General features: G+C 39.0%; 1 protein-coding gene across 1 annotated transcript; it reads right to left on the reverse strand.

The window, feature by feature from the left end:
• Positions 1 to 4,282: 4,282 nt before the first annotated feature.
• Positions 4,283 to 5,502, reverse strand: LOC104231211 (L10-interacting MYB domain-containing protein-like). The gene is made up of 2 exons (XM_009784168.2): positions 5,204 to 5,502; positions 4,283 to 4,909 (listed from the first exon to the last, which is right to left on the reverse strand). The coding sequence occupies exons 1-2, from the start codon at positions 5,444 to 5,446 to the stop codon at positions 4,454 to 4,456; spliced, it is 699 nt and encodes a 232-aa protein (XP_009782470.2). The 5' UTR covers positions 5,447 to 5,502; the 3' UTR covers positions 4,283 to 4,453.
• Between the last annotated feature and the right edge of the window lie 11,065 nt (positions 5,503 to 16,567).

Here is a 16,567-nt window from a genome sequence, read left to right on the forward strand (position 1 = left end):
GCTGCCTTTGAGTCACACAGATTGACAGGAAATTTTTCAAATGTTGTTGAGGGTCCTCAATGTATGACCCGGAGAATAGTCCCTTATTCCGCAGCAGATGCAGCATGTTGTTGGTGATCTGGAATGTCTCCGCTTGAATTGCGGGCACAACTATGACAGTTGCCAGGTTGTCAGCTGTGGGCTATGCTCAGTCATAAAGTGCAGCTTCGGGCACAAAAGGTGCCACTACTCTAACGTTGGGGTTTGCCGGCGGATCCCCAACGTTTCCAATGACGTTTTCTGCGTCACCCATGTAAAATTCGAGCTGGTGTTGTTGTTGGGATTGTTGGTTTCTCTTGTTGGCGCGGTTCAATGCCCTGAATATTTTCTCGGGGTCTGAGAGTCCTTCTAGCAGTTCTCCAGTCCTCAAAGAATTTCTAGGCATACACCTGAATTCCACAAGAGTTCAAACGTTAGAATTTCAATGAAAAGATTGGGTATAGAGAAAACTGACTACACTAAATTTTTTTTTACTTCTTTCAATTGTAATTGACAACACCGTTAATTCCCCGGCAACGACGCCAAAATTTGATATCGCCCAACTATGCCTTATAAAAAGACACGCGAACATTGCAAATATAATCTGAGTAATTCTACCCAGAGTCGAACCACAGGGAATTAACCTATCAATTACTTTTGTCGGACTTACTAAATTCACAGAATCAATTTCCCCAACTTTGTGATTAACAAGTGATAGTATTTCTAACAACTAAAAACTGAAAATAATTAACAGCTGAAAATTAACTATGCTTGATGTGTAAACAATTGGAATAAGGTCTAAGGTAATGGTTTCCCCCGTTGTTGATTCCCCTGGTTGTATATGTCTTATAACTGTGATTTAGTTGTCTCTATCAATCACGAACTCTCCAACTATCATAAATCTTTCTCAAGCATTTATGATAGTTTACCAGACGCACCCTCTCAAGCTACGCTAGCTAGATTCGCATTACAGTTCACTTAGATTGCACCCGAGGTATCATTATCTCTAATCCAACCTCTAAACCCTCGGTTATGACTCTCGTCTATACTCCGGGAGTGATGTTGTTCAAACAACTACCTAAATATGCACTCTTTCTCAAGCAGATACATACTAAATAGGGACGGATAATTGATGGCCCTTTTAATTAACCACAATCAAAACGTAGATGAACAAATAGAGATTAACAGCCAATTCAAAAGTATATTAATATAACAACCAAGTCATCCCCAACGGGTTTCACCAAAACCTTAGATTAAAGTATTTAGCTACTCATAACAACGATAAAAACTACCAAAGATTTCATAGTCATTGATAGAAGAATAACGTAAGGAGATAAAAAAATCGTTTTCCAAGTTGCCTCTTCGCCAAAAACTCGAACCCCCTTCTATATTGGACATGTTAAACCTTTTATAGTTTATGTGGATTTGCTTGGACTTTCGAAATTGCCCTTTTTAAAACATGGCTTCCGCATCTGGACTAGCGCGGGCGCGCTAGTGCCGCGCTACTGCCCGCGCTAGTGGGGTTTAATTCTGTTTTGGACTGCTGAACTAGCGCGGGCGCGCTAAGGCCGCGCTAATGCCCGCGCTAGTGGGGTTTTCCACTGCCAACGAGCTTTGTTCCCTTTTTTTGTCCACTAACTCCAATTTTTGCCCGGATCACCATCATAAGTCCTCATTTGATTATTGCACTCCTATGAAACATAAAAGTCACCATTAAAGCTAATTTTTGCATTATTTACACACTTACAACAGTAAAGTATCCTTAAGTTAGAGCCTGAACGTAGGCAAAACTATACACTTTAGCCTATTATCAGGTGCAACATGCACATTTAGGGGTCGTTTGGTATGAGGTATAAGAAGGTACAAGGGTGGTATACAAATTTAATACCACCTTAATATTTTGTTTGGTTAGCAAACCAGGTAAAAGTTATCCCGGTGTTAATTTTAACACTGGGATAACTTATACCTTATAGAAGATGGGATAATTAGTACCGACATAACTTATACCTTCTTCTTATAAATTATGCAATTGTCATTCTTAATACAACATACCAAACAATGAATAAACAATAATCCCAACATAACTAATCCCAGCATAACTTATCCCAATATAAGTTATACCGACATAACTTATACCGGTATAAATCGTATCCCAACCAAACAGAGTATTAAAGTGGTATTAAATTTTTATACCACCCATATACCTTCTTATACCTCATACCAAACGATCCCTTAGGGGAGGCATAAATTTAATACCGGTATAAATCGTAGCACAAATGCTTTACAGGCCCTGACTGCTCACTCTTTTTATTTTATTTTATCTTTTTGCAGTGGGAATCCAAAAAGAGGCACAAATACTGCTCACTCTGTAGTTAGACCGACCATGTTGTATGGGGCAGAGTGTTGGCCGGTTAAGAACTCCCATATCCAGAGGATAAGAGTAGCAGAGATGTGGATGCTAAGGTAGATGTGCGGACACACTAGGATAGACAAGATTAGGAATGAAGATATTCGAAAGAAGGTGGGCGTCGCTCCTGTGGATGACAAGATGCGGGAAGCGAGACTCAGATGGTTCGGGCACATGCAGAGGAGAAGCCTCGAGGCACCGGTAAGGAGGTGTGAGCGGTTGGCCGTGGTGGGTTCGAGAAGAGGTAGAGGGAGACCTAAGAAGTATTGGGGAGAGGTGATCAGGCAAGACATGACACGATTGCACATTTCCGAGGACATGACCCTTGATAGGAAGGCCTGGAAGTCAAACATTAGGGTTGTAGGATAGGGGTAGTAAAGCTTTCCTTACTTCATTCCGGGGGTGAGGCGGGGTTGGATTAGGGTTGGTCTTAGATGGCTTGCAGTTTATATTGGTCCCACACTATTCTTGTTGTTTGTCTTAGACCCGGGCCTTAGATTATGGTTACTGTTACTGCATGTTATTCATCTTTCGATTTTTATGTTTCTGTTACTATTTCGATTTCTACTGGATTTACTAATGAATTCTCTCCTCTTGTTTTTTTTAACTCTGTTTTCGTCTTATCGAGCCGAGGGTCTATCAGAAACAACCTCTCTATCCCGATCAGGGCAGGAGTAAGGTCTGCGTACATATTACCCCCAGACCCCACTATGTGGGATTTTATTGGATAGTTGTTGTTGCAGTGGGAATCCAACGTTTTTAGAGCCATTCTAGAAGCAAAATAGAGCGAGCAGTGCCATTATGTTGACCGGGTAGCATAGAATGGGATATGAATTTTAGGATGGTTTTGTCAATTGGAGAATCAAATCCACAAGTTGCATGAGAGTGTAGGAAATGCAAACACATCCAGTAAGTACATAGTAGGCTCAACGTACTCAGCTTCTTAATGCAGCAGTTTGCGCTCTTTAATTTCACGATCTTCAAAGTTACCTAGCAAAGTTACGTTCTTGCTATTGAAATTTGGACTTACGTTAATTGGTTATAGCCTTAAAGGATAGTGATGTGGACTAAGTGATGGATAAATAAAAGGCCTAATATTAAAAATTGTGTGTGGATAAGTGAGGCCCAATAACTATTGGCCTGTGATGGGTAGACACTCTTTATAAATAGAGGTCAACCCCCCTTTCCTAGCTATTTAGAAAAACCCTAGCGTATTCCGCCTCTTGAATACGTGGTAACAGTCAAGTTCTCCAGGCTGTGAGAGCGCGTAGCTAGTGGATCGTGAAGTTGGTGTCAGGCTGTGAGAGCGCGTAGCTAGTGAATCGTGAAGTTGGTCTCACGCTTAATCGCCGTTTGTTGTCGCTGCTGAATCCATGGAGTTTAACGGTACGCTTCCTTAGACTCTAACTCAAGATTATGATATTATATCTGTATGATTGTGTCTTCGTCTCTTCTATGGCTGCGATTTAATAATCTAACAGTTGCTTCAGCTCCTTACTACGTACCTTGTCTACAAATCACAAAAGTTGTTGCTTCAGCTCCTTAATTTCACTATCTTCAAAGTTGTTGCACGCAAGTTTTGAACTTAATTTCTCAAGATATATACAGCTCCAGGCTCCTCTTTATCATTTTTAATACTCAAAACACACACACATAACATCAGGAATGCCTTTGAGTAATACAGATTGTTGTCTTCGTTCACATTCCAAATCCTTGTAGGATCATCCAAACAACCACAAATCCACGCACGGGCATCACAAGTTGATTATAAATAACTCCAATGCAGAAATTCAAATATAAATAATGCTGGATTAGTAATGCACAGAAATACATAGGCATACAATTAATGTCTTTGACTAATATATTATTGTCAGATCATAGAACTAAAACTCTTTTCCGTTTCTTCTAGAAAAAACTAAAAGGACCAAACATCATGCAACTTATAATGCCCGCCACAATAAGGTACAAAGCGTTCAACCGACTCAAACACCTGATATCCTCGTTTTCACTGCCCAGTTCCTGTTAAAGTCATGTTTTTCTAGGAATCATGGCCTTCAGCCAGCCCAACCTTTTCTCCATTTTCATTGTCACAAAAGTTTTCCTCCAGGTTGGATTTTCGAACAAGTCCACAGCAGCTTTATATAGACTCTGATTAACTCCTGGTGTGTTATTTAGAGCCACAACAGAATTAGCTGTTGAATATGGTTCATCATCATCAGAAGTGTTGACTTGTTTTGAATTGTCAGGACCAACACTATTTCTCTTATTGTCACCTGATTTTGGTGGCTGATCTGTAGACGACTTGCGTTTGTTTTGCCCACTAGAGTGGCTCGTTTCTGTTAATCCAGGATTGTTGTTGTGGATCTTGTATCCAGTAGAAGAAACAGCAAATTCCCCAGTAGCTTTTGGTTTGGTAAAAATATGACACAACTCCTCACATATAGGGCACCCATATTTTCTATATGGTATTATCTCAGGATGTACCTACAAAAGATTATTTCATTACAAAACAACAACAACAACCCATTATAATCCCACTAGTGGGGTCTGGGGAGGGTAGTGTGTACGCAGACCTTACCCCTACCCTGGGGTAGAGAGGCTGTTTCCAAATAGACCCTCGGCATCCTTCCCTCCAAGAACTCCCCACCTTGCTCTTGGGTGACTCGAACTCACAACCTCTTAGTTGGAAGTGGAGGTTACTTACCATCAGAACAACCCCTCTTGTCAAAACTGATAAAATATTGGATGAAAGTGATAAAATGGAACTGAAAATCAAACCTCAATGTACTCGGCCCACACGCGATCATCAACGTCAACCATCTTTCTCCGATTATCCCAACCAAATCCACCATGTTTGTAAAGTGGTTTCACAATCCGATAATGTTTTCGCAAAACAGACAGATGTTTCTTCAACTCTGCCTTATCAAAATTCAAACCACTGCATTGATTGAAGTCACTGACAACTTTATTCCATGTGTGATCATTGAAACTAGTTGGGATCACATCCAGTTGGTATTTCATTTCTTCAATCAATGAATCAACAAATATTTTTTCTACATGTGGAGGCCAATTTGGCATTGACCATACATCTTCAGCTGAATCTTGACCCATCTAAATTATACATAAATTAGTTGCAAATTTCAGGAATTAGAGAAAGGATACAGAAGCAGCTAGTTATAAGAAAATTGATTGTACTACAGGGAACAATTTGAAGTAGGAGCACCGTTCTCTCTTAGGTACGGTCTGATCTCTTGTTGAAGAAAAGAGATTAGGAAGGCATCAGAGAGTAGCTTGATATGTTTAAAATCACTAGAAATTCTTTATTCTTACAGTAATAAGGTTGACAGAAATACTGTTCTCAAAAGTTAGTAATGCATGAAATTCAAGAGCATAGAATAAATTTGATTTAGAAGATTCATATAGCTGATTGATTGATTGTTTTATCCAAGGAATTCATACGAATATGAACTTTCTACTTGGATCACTCTTATGTCGAAGTTGCATTTCCCTACAAACTACTTTACCTTTTTGTACTATGAACTAGAGCTTTAGTTCAAACATTGTTAAATTCCTAACTCTGAAATAATAGCAGCTCATAATTTGATCTCTCAACCAGTCAAACCAGGCACAGCATAAAAGGACAGTCATAGTAAAAGATTGTATATATGCAGTAATCTCAGAGGACCCATCTAAATTATGCATAATTTATAGTATGCAAAATTCAAGGACTTCATTTAGGAGTTCTTTGCATTCTTTTTCATTTATTTGCATCTTATCCTTTACATTGGATTGGAAAATAGGAATAATCAAAGCAATTAAAAAGCACTACGGACTGCTATTAAAACTATAGCAATATATGCATCTTCAACTCCTTTTTCAACAAGAAAAAAAAACACATGTCGTTTAAGAACTATGCTAAATATTCTGTTTTTTGAAGCATTACTATTTTCTATTGTGCCTTCGAATCATACTATTCCTATTTACCTTATCCAGAAATGATGTGTGTACTGATTTTGCAAATAACCCAGTGAAAATTGAGAACAATGAAAGAATAAGATACCGATCAAGAAATGACTCATATACTATATATTACTAGGAGACAATAGCAAAACGTAAGAAATAAAAGACATTACGAAAATAAATAGTAAATAAGAGTTTCACATGGGAACTGAAAGAAGATATTTGTGATAATCAAAAGGGTAACTCAGCAAAAATGATTAAAACGCAGAGAACGTAAACCAACATCGCAGAGAATGACAGTGTTCCGGCTTGTTTGGTGTTTGATAATGCAAACAAAAAAAACTTATTCTATAAAAGATCAATCCAAGTTAAAAGTCATCATACCCAAGCAGAGGTGGCCAAAGAAGATTGGTAGCCTAAAACCAATTTTTAAACTGGACCTTATAAAAAATTTATTTATATTTTTAATTGAAGTCTATTTTTCTAGCTTTAGTGACTTGACCCTTGGACCGCCCTTGGGCAGGGGTATGGCGTCAATACAGAAACATGTCTTTTTATCTGCTAAGCTTTGGTGCATAGTATATTACCCGATATAATTATTAAAAAATAAGCAAGTTGATCATTTAATAATAAACAAGTGTAAAATTATGGATTAAGCAGAAACAGTTGGTGATCTCGCAATTATAAAGAGTGAATGACGAACCGTGATCAGCTACGAGGCTCAACGATTCTTCTGGCTGGTTTTTCAGCTCCAGATGAGTAAATTGTTTTGAAGCTAAATATAGTCAAAACCCTATATTACAGGACGAGGAATTCTGATGTTGAATACTCAAACTTGCGCGGCACTTTTCCCTCTTAAAAAGTTACCCCTAAAACTTTTGGCAATTTTTTTTTTTTAACTCCTTTTCTGATCAAATCATATTTTTTTGTAAAAACTGATTTTTTTTTGTGGTTGGTTGAAAAAGAAATTGCGTAAAAATGGAAATAAAGTTCCAAAACAAGTTTTTATTACTATATTTTTAGGCAAATTTAAGTTAAATTTGTGATATGAGGGTGTATTTTAACTTGAGCTTATAAAATCTTCAATCTTCCCTAACAAATCTTTAACTTTCACAAATAATATTTCCATTTAAAATGTTAAAATTCGGTATTTGCAATAATAATTTGTCAAATACTAAACTTTAAGACCCGTTTGTCCATACATTTATTTTTTCTTTTTTTTTTTTCTGATTTTTTTTCAAAAACGTGTTTGTCCATGAAATTTTGTAAGTTATTGAAGATTTTTCGAAAATGAGTTTTAAAAAAAACCACTTTTTCAAATTTTTCAGAATTTTTTCCCCACACACAAAAAGCAATATCTTTTCATGTGAAATGTATGTCAAAGCATAAATTCAAATTCCAAAAATAATTTTTCAACTTAACTTCAAATACTACTTTTTCTCAAAAATTATAATTTTTATGTCCAAGCGCCTATTTAGAAAAACTTTTTTAAGGAGTATTTCCAGTTACTTATATAGACTTAATTTATATATGCTTACGCAAATATTGAACTTTAATATTTAAAATATTGGTATTTAATAAACTTATTTAAGGAGTATTCATAGTCTATTATTAATTCGGATTAGCGCCAGATAGATCCACTGATGGGATTAAGATCTCTCCACTAATAAGTTTTTCATTCTGAGGGCCTGAACACCCAGTGAAGAAGTTTTTCAGTAAAAATAGCACGAGCTAGCCAGTTTTCGGACTGGTCATTCAAAAATAGCTAGCGTTTACAAAGTCATTGAAATATAGCCACTATTTTGCTGCAACACGAAAAGTTTCAGCATAATATACTGGAGATCAGTGCACCTGTGTATGAACTTTCAGCATAGTATGCTGGAGCTCCAACACGCGGAAAGTGTCAGTATAATATACTGGAGATCTGAGCACCGGTGCTCCAATCTCCAGTATATTATGCTGGACCGGCAGGGGCGTATTTACATGGTGGCAAGCGGTTTCACAGGACACCGCTTCGTCGAAATTTTTTACTATTTATATATATAAAAATAATAAGTAAAACAGAAATACAAGATAAAACTATTAAAAGTGATACCACTTGCAACAAAACATCTTAGTAGTGTAGTGGTTGTTAGCTTCAAGTATTATGTGAGAGGTCTTGGGTTTGAACTCCCTTGGTTTGCAAAATATTTTTTGACTGTTACGACCCTTTTACTAGAAATAGTGACACCACTTATGAAAAATCCTGCGTACGCCACTGTGGACCGGTATAATATACTGGAACTCTAGTATATTATACTGAAACTCCAGGGAATTCTAGTATATTATACTGGAGTATTTTTCCGAATTTTAGATAGTATTTTCTTCAGATTTATCTTTACATGAAAAGTGGCTAAATTTCGATTACTTTTGAAATTGTGGCTATTTTTGAATGACCACTCGTAAATCTGATTATTTTTGAATTTTTTCAAAGTACTTAGAACACAGACAGAACACCCTCTAATTGAGGGTAGAGAAATCTCAATCATCACACTACAGCTGTCGATGTTACATTTGGTGACGCTTATTTCAACATTTGAGACAAATTCTCTATCGTGAACATCCCTTTATCAACTAGCGACCAATTACCTGTTAATTGTTATGATGTTTCTCTTTGGTCTTAGTTTTTTCCTTTTCCATAGGAAAGTTAAACATTTTTGAACTGCCATTTTGAAGCTAGTTCATCAACGCTCTCATTAAAGCTGCCGCATGTTCCTTAGGCAACTGCTAGTTTAATCCAGATTGTCTTTATCATCCATCTAATTTTTTTTTTTTTTTTTGAACAAACGTCTCCTGTAAAAGATTACTGCCCTACAGCTACAGTGTGAAATTTCATTTTGACTGACGAAGAAAAAACCGTTGTGGAGATAGATACTCAAGATGTCAAGAAATGTTAAATTCTTTTTGGGTAAGGTAATCTCCAATAAAAAGGTTAACTTTGTAGGTATGAAAATTACGATGGCCTTGGTTTTGGGTAAATTCGTATAGCTAGTTTTAAGGTCAACAAACTCGAGACCAATTTCTTTCAGTTTGTGTTTTAGGGTGATGAACATCAACAAGCCATTATCTCGTGGGAACTGGGAAGTCGATTAAATTAGGATTTGAAACAAAATGGATAAGGTTAAGGTACAAAAATTTACCTTAGTTGGGTTTCTGCTATGGTACATTAGGGCATAACGAGAAGAAATGCACTCAAAGAGAGAAAGACGTGCATTTTCTGGTAATCTCAAAAGTGATCAGTTAATTGGCTAAAAGCAGAGAACCATGCATCTTGTTTCTACGGAAAATGAAGGCGTCAAAGGCAAACTGATAGACGTGTTCAACATTTGGTATAGAAGGCACCGGTTCTACAGAAACTCAGCCTGGTAACATTAGAAATGATCTTCTATATAAATATACGGGATAAAATTGGTTTATATTAAATGCTCGAATGATTACATGCTACATGAAAATGGAAGCAGACGGAAGATAAAGGGAATGAAAACCAAGACCGAGGACAATATCTTAAGTTGGTATCAGGTAGATCCCGAAGGGAACATAGTCAATGGAAGCAATTTAATGAACAATATTCCTCAGTATTAAATATGCCGCCGTTGCAGAGAATTTTGGCATTCATGGCCTGCTATTACATATTCATCGATGACCCACATTATTGTTATTTGAGAGGGGCTTGATCCTAAGATCTTGTTCTCTAGATATAGCTATAAAAAGGGATTTCAACAACCTTTGTAACACACGAAATCTCTAGCAAAACTTATGCTATATTTTATTCTCAAGCTAAATAATACAACTTTACTTTCTGTCTAATATTGCTCATACCGTTGTCCTTGGAAACATTGCTCCCGGAGCCAGACTTGCTATTTCCTTTGATTTTTACGCTGAATCTTATCTTTAGTTTAATTTGTTTATCATTTTGGATCAAATCAGTTCGCTTGTCTATAAATCACGTAACAAATTCAACTGTATCATTTTACGGGTAAACAGTTTGGCGCCCACCGTGGGGCTTAGGCAGTTGCATAATTGAGTTGATACTAGCATCTATCACTAACTTGTTTGATTTTTTGTTTCATATCAAAAATCTAAAAAAATGGCAGCTAACAACGTGAACATCGCGCACAACGTTGAGGCACACGAAAATGTGTCTCAACATAAAGATTCAATCAGTGACACCCCCAATGAGGGGGACATAGCAACTCCGGCCCATGGGGGACAATATCCCCGACATGTGAGGGAAATGACTCCCGATGACGCTGAGGACGAGCATGTTGCGGAAACGGTAAGGATCTTGAGAGAGCAACAAAAAGCCATCATGGGCCCTGTTTCAAGGCAGTACCAGGTCATGCCGAAATTGAAGCAGGCATTATCACGCACTTCCAACAACGCAAACGGAAGATGACCATCTCTTACCGGTGTTCCCACAAATCAAGCAGCTCAAAGAGTTGATAACAACACTCCGAGGGGTGAGGTCGGCTTCGACGGAGCCGGGGGGATAGGTAGTGGATCTGGTCACGACAACAACAATGATCCTTTCAAAACCGAACTCATGAGATTCATGAGAGAAATTAACGAGCGGATGAATTAGAACGCGAAAGAGTTCCACACTCGAATGGACCAAATTCCAGGCGCACCACCAGTGTTAAAGGGCCCAGAGTGGAAGAAGTACACCTAATTGCCGTTTAAACCGAGCACATCACCGGAATTGATTCTGAAATGGTCCAAAATGTCGGACATACTGAAGTACGATAGGACTTCTGACCCTCAGGAGCATGTCACAACTTATACGATGACAGTAAAAGGAAACGACTAGGCCCAACATGAGAATGAGTCAATTCTGCTAAAGAAATTCGGAGAAACCCTCACGAGAGGGACTTTGACATGGCATTTGCTTTTACTCAAATATTCAATTGATTCTCTTGAAATGCTCGCAGATTCTTTCATCAAGGCCCATGTCGGGGCCAAGAAGGTCCAGGCCCGGAAGGCGGACATATTCAGAATTTTGCAAGGAAAGTTTGAATTTCTATATGAGTTCGTGATTAGGTTCCAGAAGGAAAGGATGTTGTTACTAGCCGTGCCAGATGAATAGGCAGTTGAGATATTCACTAAGGGTTTGAACCTAAGGAGCTTTGATGCCTCCCGAAAGTTGAAAGAAAGCCTGCTCAGGTTTCAAGCAACGACATGGGTAGACGTCTATAACCGTTATGAATCAAGGATAAAAATAGAAGATGATCAACTTGGTTTCCCGATATCAACCAAGGGTTGGGATCGAGAAATGAATAGGGATAAATTCAAAGATGATTTTCAGACAGACCGACGATCTTCTAAGGGCCGATTCTTAACGTACGAGAGACCAAAGGACACGATAGTAAAGGGTTCTGGTCCATGGATAGGTTCGCCCCTGATAGAAGAACTGACTGTAGCCGGAACAATAGGTCGTTGCAGGACAAAGAGGTATTGGATTCCCGGGATTCCGCTTATCCTAGGCTATTAGAATATAATTTCAACGTTAGCATCGTGGAGTTGGTATCAGCCATGAGGAATATCAAATTGGCACGATTCTCAAAGTCGATCAGATTTGATCTCAGCCAAAGGGAACCTAACTTGTAGGCGAATATCATGGGACTCATGACCACCGAATTGGGGACTGCCGGCATCTTTGTGAGGAGGTGGCAACACTATTGAAGAATAACCATCTCAAGGAGCCCCATCGACTAACAATCAACATGATTTTCGAGGGGAATGATATTAATGGTGTAAATTTCTTGGCAGCCAAGAAGACAAAGGTATCAGTGACTCACATCAAAAGACTCCGGGAAGTCACTGAAGATGACATCACCTTCACGGAAGAAGATGCCAATGGACTTCTCCTTCCGCACAATGATGCCCTAGTAATTTCCCTTAATGTTCTAGATTTTAAGATTAAACGTGTTTTGGTTGACCTAGGATGTTCGGCCAATATCATTTAATGGAGAGTGCTAGAATAAGCCAAATTAGTCAGAAGTATCATTCCAGCGACAAAGCTCCTCGCTGGGTTCAATCTGGCAAGTGTGACAACTCGAGGGGAGATCGTGCTGCCCACGAACACCGAAGGGGTCATGAAAACCACTTTAGTTGGAGTAGTAGACGGTGACAAGGGCTACAACATAATTCTCAGTAAACCACAATTGCATGAGAAGAAGGTTGTACCATCAACTTATCATTAAGTACTAAAATTCCCGACTCTAGAGGGGATTAAGCAAATAAGAGAAGATCAACCGGGAATGAACGCAATATCAGTTTCCAGCAGTAAAGGGAAGGAACCCAACAAATAGTAATTATAGGAACCGACGCCTACTCTTGAGTCGAGCGAAGATGATAAAGATGAGGGGACGTCAGAATCCCACCAGGTACGAAGATACTTTCAGGTACCGAAAGAGACGGATGCAACCAAATCCACGGCGAAAGAGCTCGAACAAGTAGCTTTGTTCGAGGAATTCCTGGAGGGAAAATTTCACTTAGGAACAAGACTCAATTTCGAGCTCAGGTCAGGGTTTATTGATTTCTATAAAATTAACGTTGATTGTTTTGCATGGTAGAACGCGGATATGACAGGTATCCTGCTAGAGGTGGACATGCATAAGCTAAGCATGGACCCAAGAATTCCTCCGGTGAGGCAAAGAAACGCCCAATAGCCGAGGTCAGAAATAGGTTTGTTAAGAAAGAGGTAACTCAATTACTTGACATTGGTTCGATGCGAGAGGTAAAGTATATCAACTGGCTAGCTAACGTAGTTGTAGTTCCAAAAAAGAAACAAATTTGAATGTGCGTAGATTACAAAAACTTGAATAAGGCATGCTCGAAAGACTTGTTTCCATTGCCAAACATTGATCAAATGATTGATGCAATGGCCGGGCACGAGTTGATGAGTTTCCTCGATGTCTATTCCGGGTACAATCAAATTAAGATGAACCCGGAGGATCAGGGAAAGACTTCATTCATAGCGAACTTTGGCACATATTGTTATAATGTGGTGCCCTTCGGGCTTAAAATGCCGGAGCCACTTACCAGAGGCTCATGAACAAGATTTTCGAAAAACCAATAGGTAAAACAATGGAGGTTTACATAGATGACATGTTGATCAAGTCTTTGAATGCACATGACCATTTAAAACAGCTCCAGGAAACATTTGATATATTGAGGAAGCATAACATGAAACTCAATCCCGAAAAATATGCGTTCGAGGTTAGCTCCGGTAAGTTCTTGGGTTTCTTGGTTTCACAAAGGGGAATCGAGGTAAATCCCGACAAGATCAAAGCCATCGAGGACATCCCAAACCAGCTGACAAGCATGAAGAAGTCTAAAGGTAAACCGGGAGATTGGCTGCTATAAGCAGGTTTATTTCTCGATCTCCGGAAAAATATCATCACTTATTCTCAGTTCTAAAGATGAAGAACAACTCCGAATGGACTCCAGAATGCTAACAGGCCTTGAAAGACTTGCAACATTATCTATCAAGCCCTCCGCTACTATCAAAACTGGGGGAAGGCGAACAGTTGTTGATATACTTAGCAGTCTTGGAGGTAAAGGTAAGTGTCGTTCTAATCCAGGAGGACGAAGGTACACAATCTCCTGTCTATTATGTTAGCAAAATTTTGTCAGGAGCGGAAACTCGTTATCCACACCTCAAAAAACTGGTCGTAGTTCTTGTAGTCTCATCTTGAAAGCTTACGCCTTATTTTCAGTTTCACGTGATAGCCATTGTGACAACCTTTGAATATCCTTCACAAACTCGAGTTGTCGTGTCGGTTGGCCAAATGGGCAGTTGAAATCAGTGAGTTTGATATGAATATAAGCCGAGGACTGCAATCAAATCACAAGTTTTGGCTGATTTTGTGGCCGTTTTCAGTCCCAGGTTACTGCCTTTGGCCACAAAAGAAGCGATGATGGTGTGAGAAATAACATCGGGAGTTTGAAACCTATTCACGGAAGGAGCTTCCAATGTGAAAAGGTATGGGCTCAGAGTGGTCCTGATCAAGCCTTCGGGGCAAACCTTAAGGCAGGCCATAAAGAATATTCCGTGGACTAACAATGAAGCCGAGTATGAGGCTTTTATTATAGGACTTGAACTAGCCTGGGGGCTTGGCTCCGAGGTCATCGAAATCAAATGTGATTCCAAACTAGCAGTAACTCAAGTATATGGAATCTTTGACATAAAGAAGGAATGCATGCAACAATATGTGATTAAAGTTCAAGCATTGCTCTCATGATTTAAGGAGTGGTCGATCACACACATCCCGAGGGAGAAAATGTAGAAGCAGACGCATTGGCCAATTTGCGGTCGTCCATGGAATAAAAGGGGCGGACTCTGGTACTTCGTTACGCTCATGCATTCGGTATTGGACATGGACGGCTATTGCGAAGTAAATACAACCAACCTAGTCTGGGACTAGAGAAACGAGCTTATCGATTACCTTTAGCACGAAAAACTGCCCGAAGACCCAAAGGCATCACGAGAACTGCGAACCAAAGCGGCTCGCTACAACCTCTTGGGTGGACAGTTATTTAGAAGATCATTCAAAGGCCCGTTAGCCCGATGTTTAGGAGCCTCGGAGGCAGACTACGTAATGAGAGAAGTACATGAAGGGATTTATGGGAACCACTCCGGCGTAGATTAGTTGGTGATAAAATTTGTTAGGCCAGGATACTACTGGACCCAGATGGAAAAAGACGCAAATACATTCATTCAAAAATGTAACAAGTGTCAGCGCCATGCACAGTTGGTGCACCAACCAACAGAACTCTTGCATTCAGTATCGTCGCCATGGTCATTCATGAAATGGGGGATAGATATAGTTGACCCGCTGCCACTGGGTCCCGAAAATGTAAGATTTCTTTTAATTTTAACTCATTACTTCACTAAATAGGTTGAAGAATGTCCTTACCAAAAGATCGGTGAACGTGAAGTGGTCGATTTCTTGTAGGAAAACATAATTTTTCGGTTCGGAATAAGGAAGGAGATTGCCTGTGACAACGGACCATAATTCATAGGCTCTAAAGTCATAAAATTTCTTGAATACCTGAAAATTAAAATAATTACATTTTCACCATACCATCCGAGTGCAAATGGGCAGGCATAATCAACCAATAAGGTGATTATTCAAAACATCAAAAAGAGGTTGGAAGCAGCCAAGGTCAAATGGCCCAAAAAGTTACCAGACGTGCTGTAGGCATACCAGGTGATAGAAAAATCAAGCATGAGAGAGATACCTTTCTCTCTCATATATGGTGCAGAAGCCCTAATCCCGGTAGAAGAATCAGAACCAACCTAATGGTACTTTCGGACGGATGAAGAAGCAAATAATGAGGCATTACTGGTCAAACTGGAGCTACTTGATGAATGCATGGACTTGGCACACCTGAGAATGGTGCCTCAAAAACAAAGGATGGAAAGATACTATAACCGGAGGGCCAATATTCGCTACTTTAAAGTGGTAGATTTGGTTTTGAGGAAAGTGACTCAGAACACTTGGGAGATCAATGCTGGAAAGCTGGTTCAAACGTGGGAAGGCCCCTACCGGGTTTAAACTATCACCGATGTCGCATCCCGTTTTCTCGCGAAATCGGGTTTTGACGTATGACAACTCTTTTAAATGGAGTATTAAAAGAGAAGAGTCACTACCTAACGAATTTTAAGGTGCGTTCGGGCACCTATTTGTGGATAACTCTATTTGACTAGTCAAAGCCACCAAATATTGGGTAAAGGCTATAATTACCTCGAAGAGAAGGTGTTAGGCACTCTCTGAGGTCCACAAATATGGGTCCACCCCAAACTTTAAACTATGTGGATTATGTAATTATGCTAAGTGATCGAATAAGTAAAGAGAGGTTAGAAGTTGAAAAGTCTTATTATAGCATATGAGAATCGGTACAAATCTTAGTATGACTAAAAGGATACAACTACATTAGTCTATATTAAACGAGTAAGTGTGAATATCAAGTATATAAAAAAAAAGGGTCCTAAGTTTTTTAGCCTAAAGGATCACCCCATGCAACATAAATAATACTTTGCAACTTCCTTTAGGTAGGTGTTGCTTATATTATTCAGCAGGCACAGACTATCATCTCATATTACTCAATTACTATGTTGAAGTTGTTTACCTAAAAGCG

This window comes from Nicotiana sylvestris, chromosome 2 (assembly GCF_000393655.2).
Source record: "Nicotiana sylvestris chromosome 2, ASM39365v2, whole genome shotgun sequence".
NCBI lineage: Eukaryota > Viridiplantae > Streptophyta > Magnoliopsida > Solanales > Solanaceae > Nicotiana > Nicotiana sylvestris.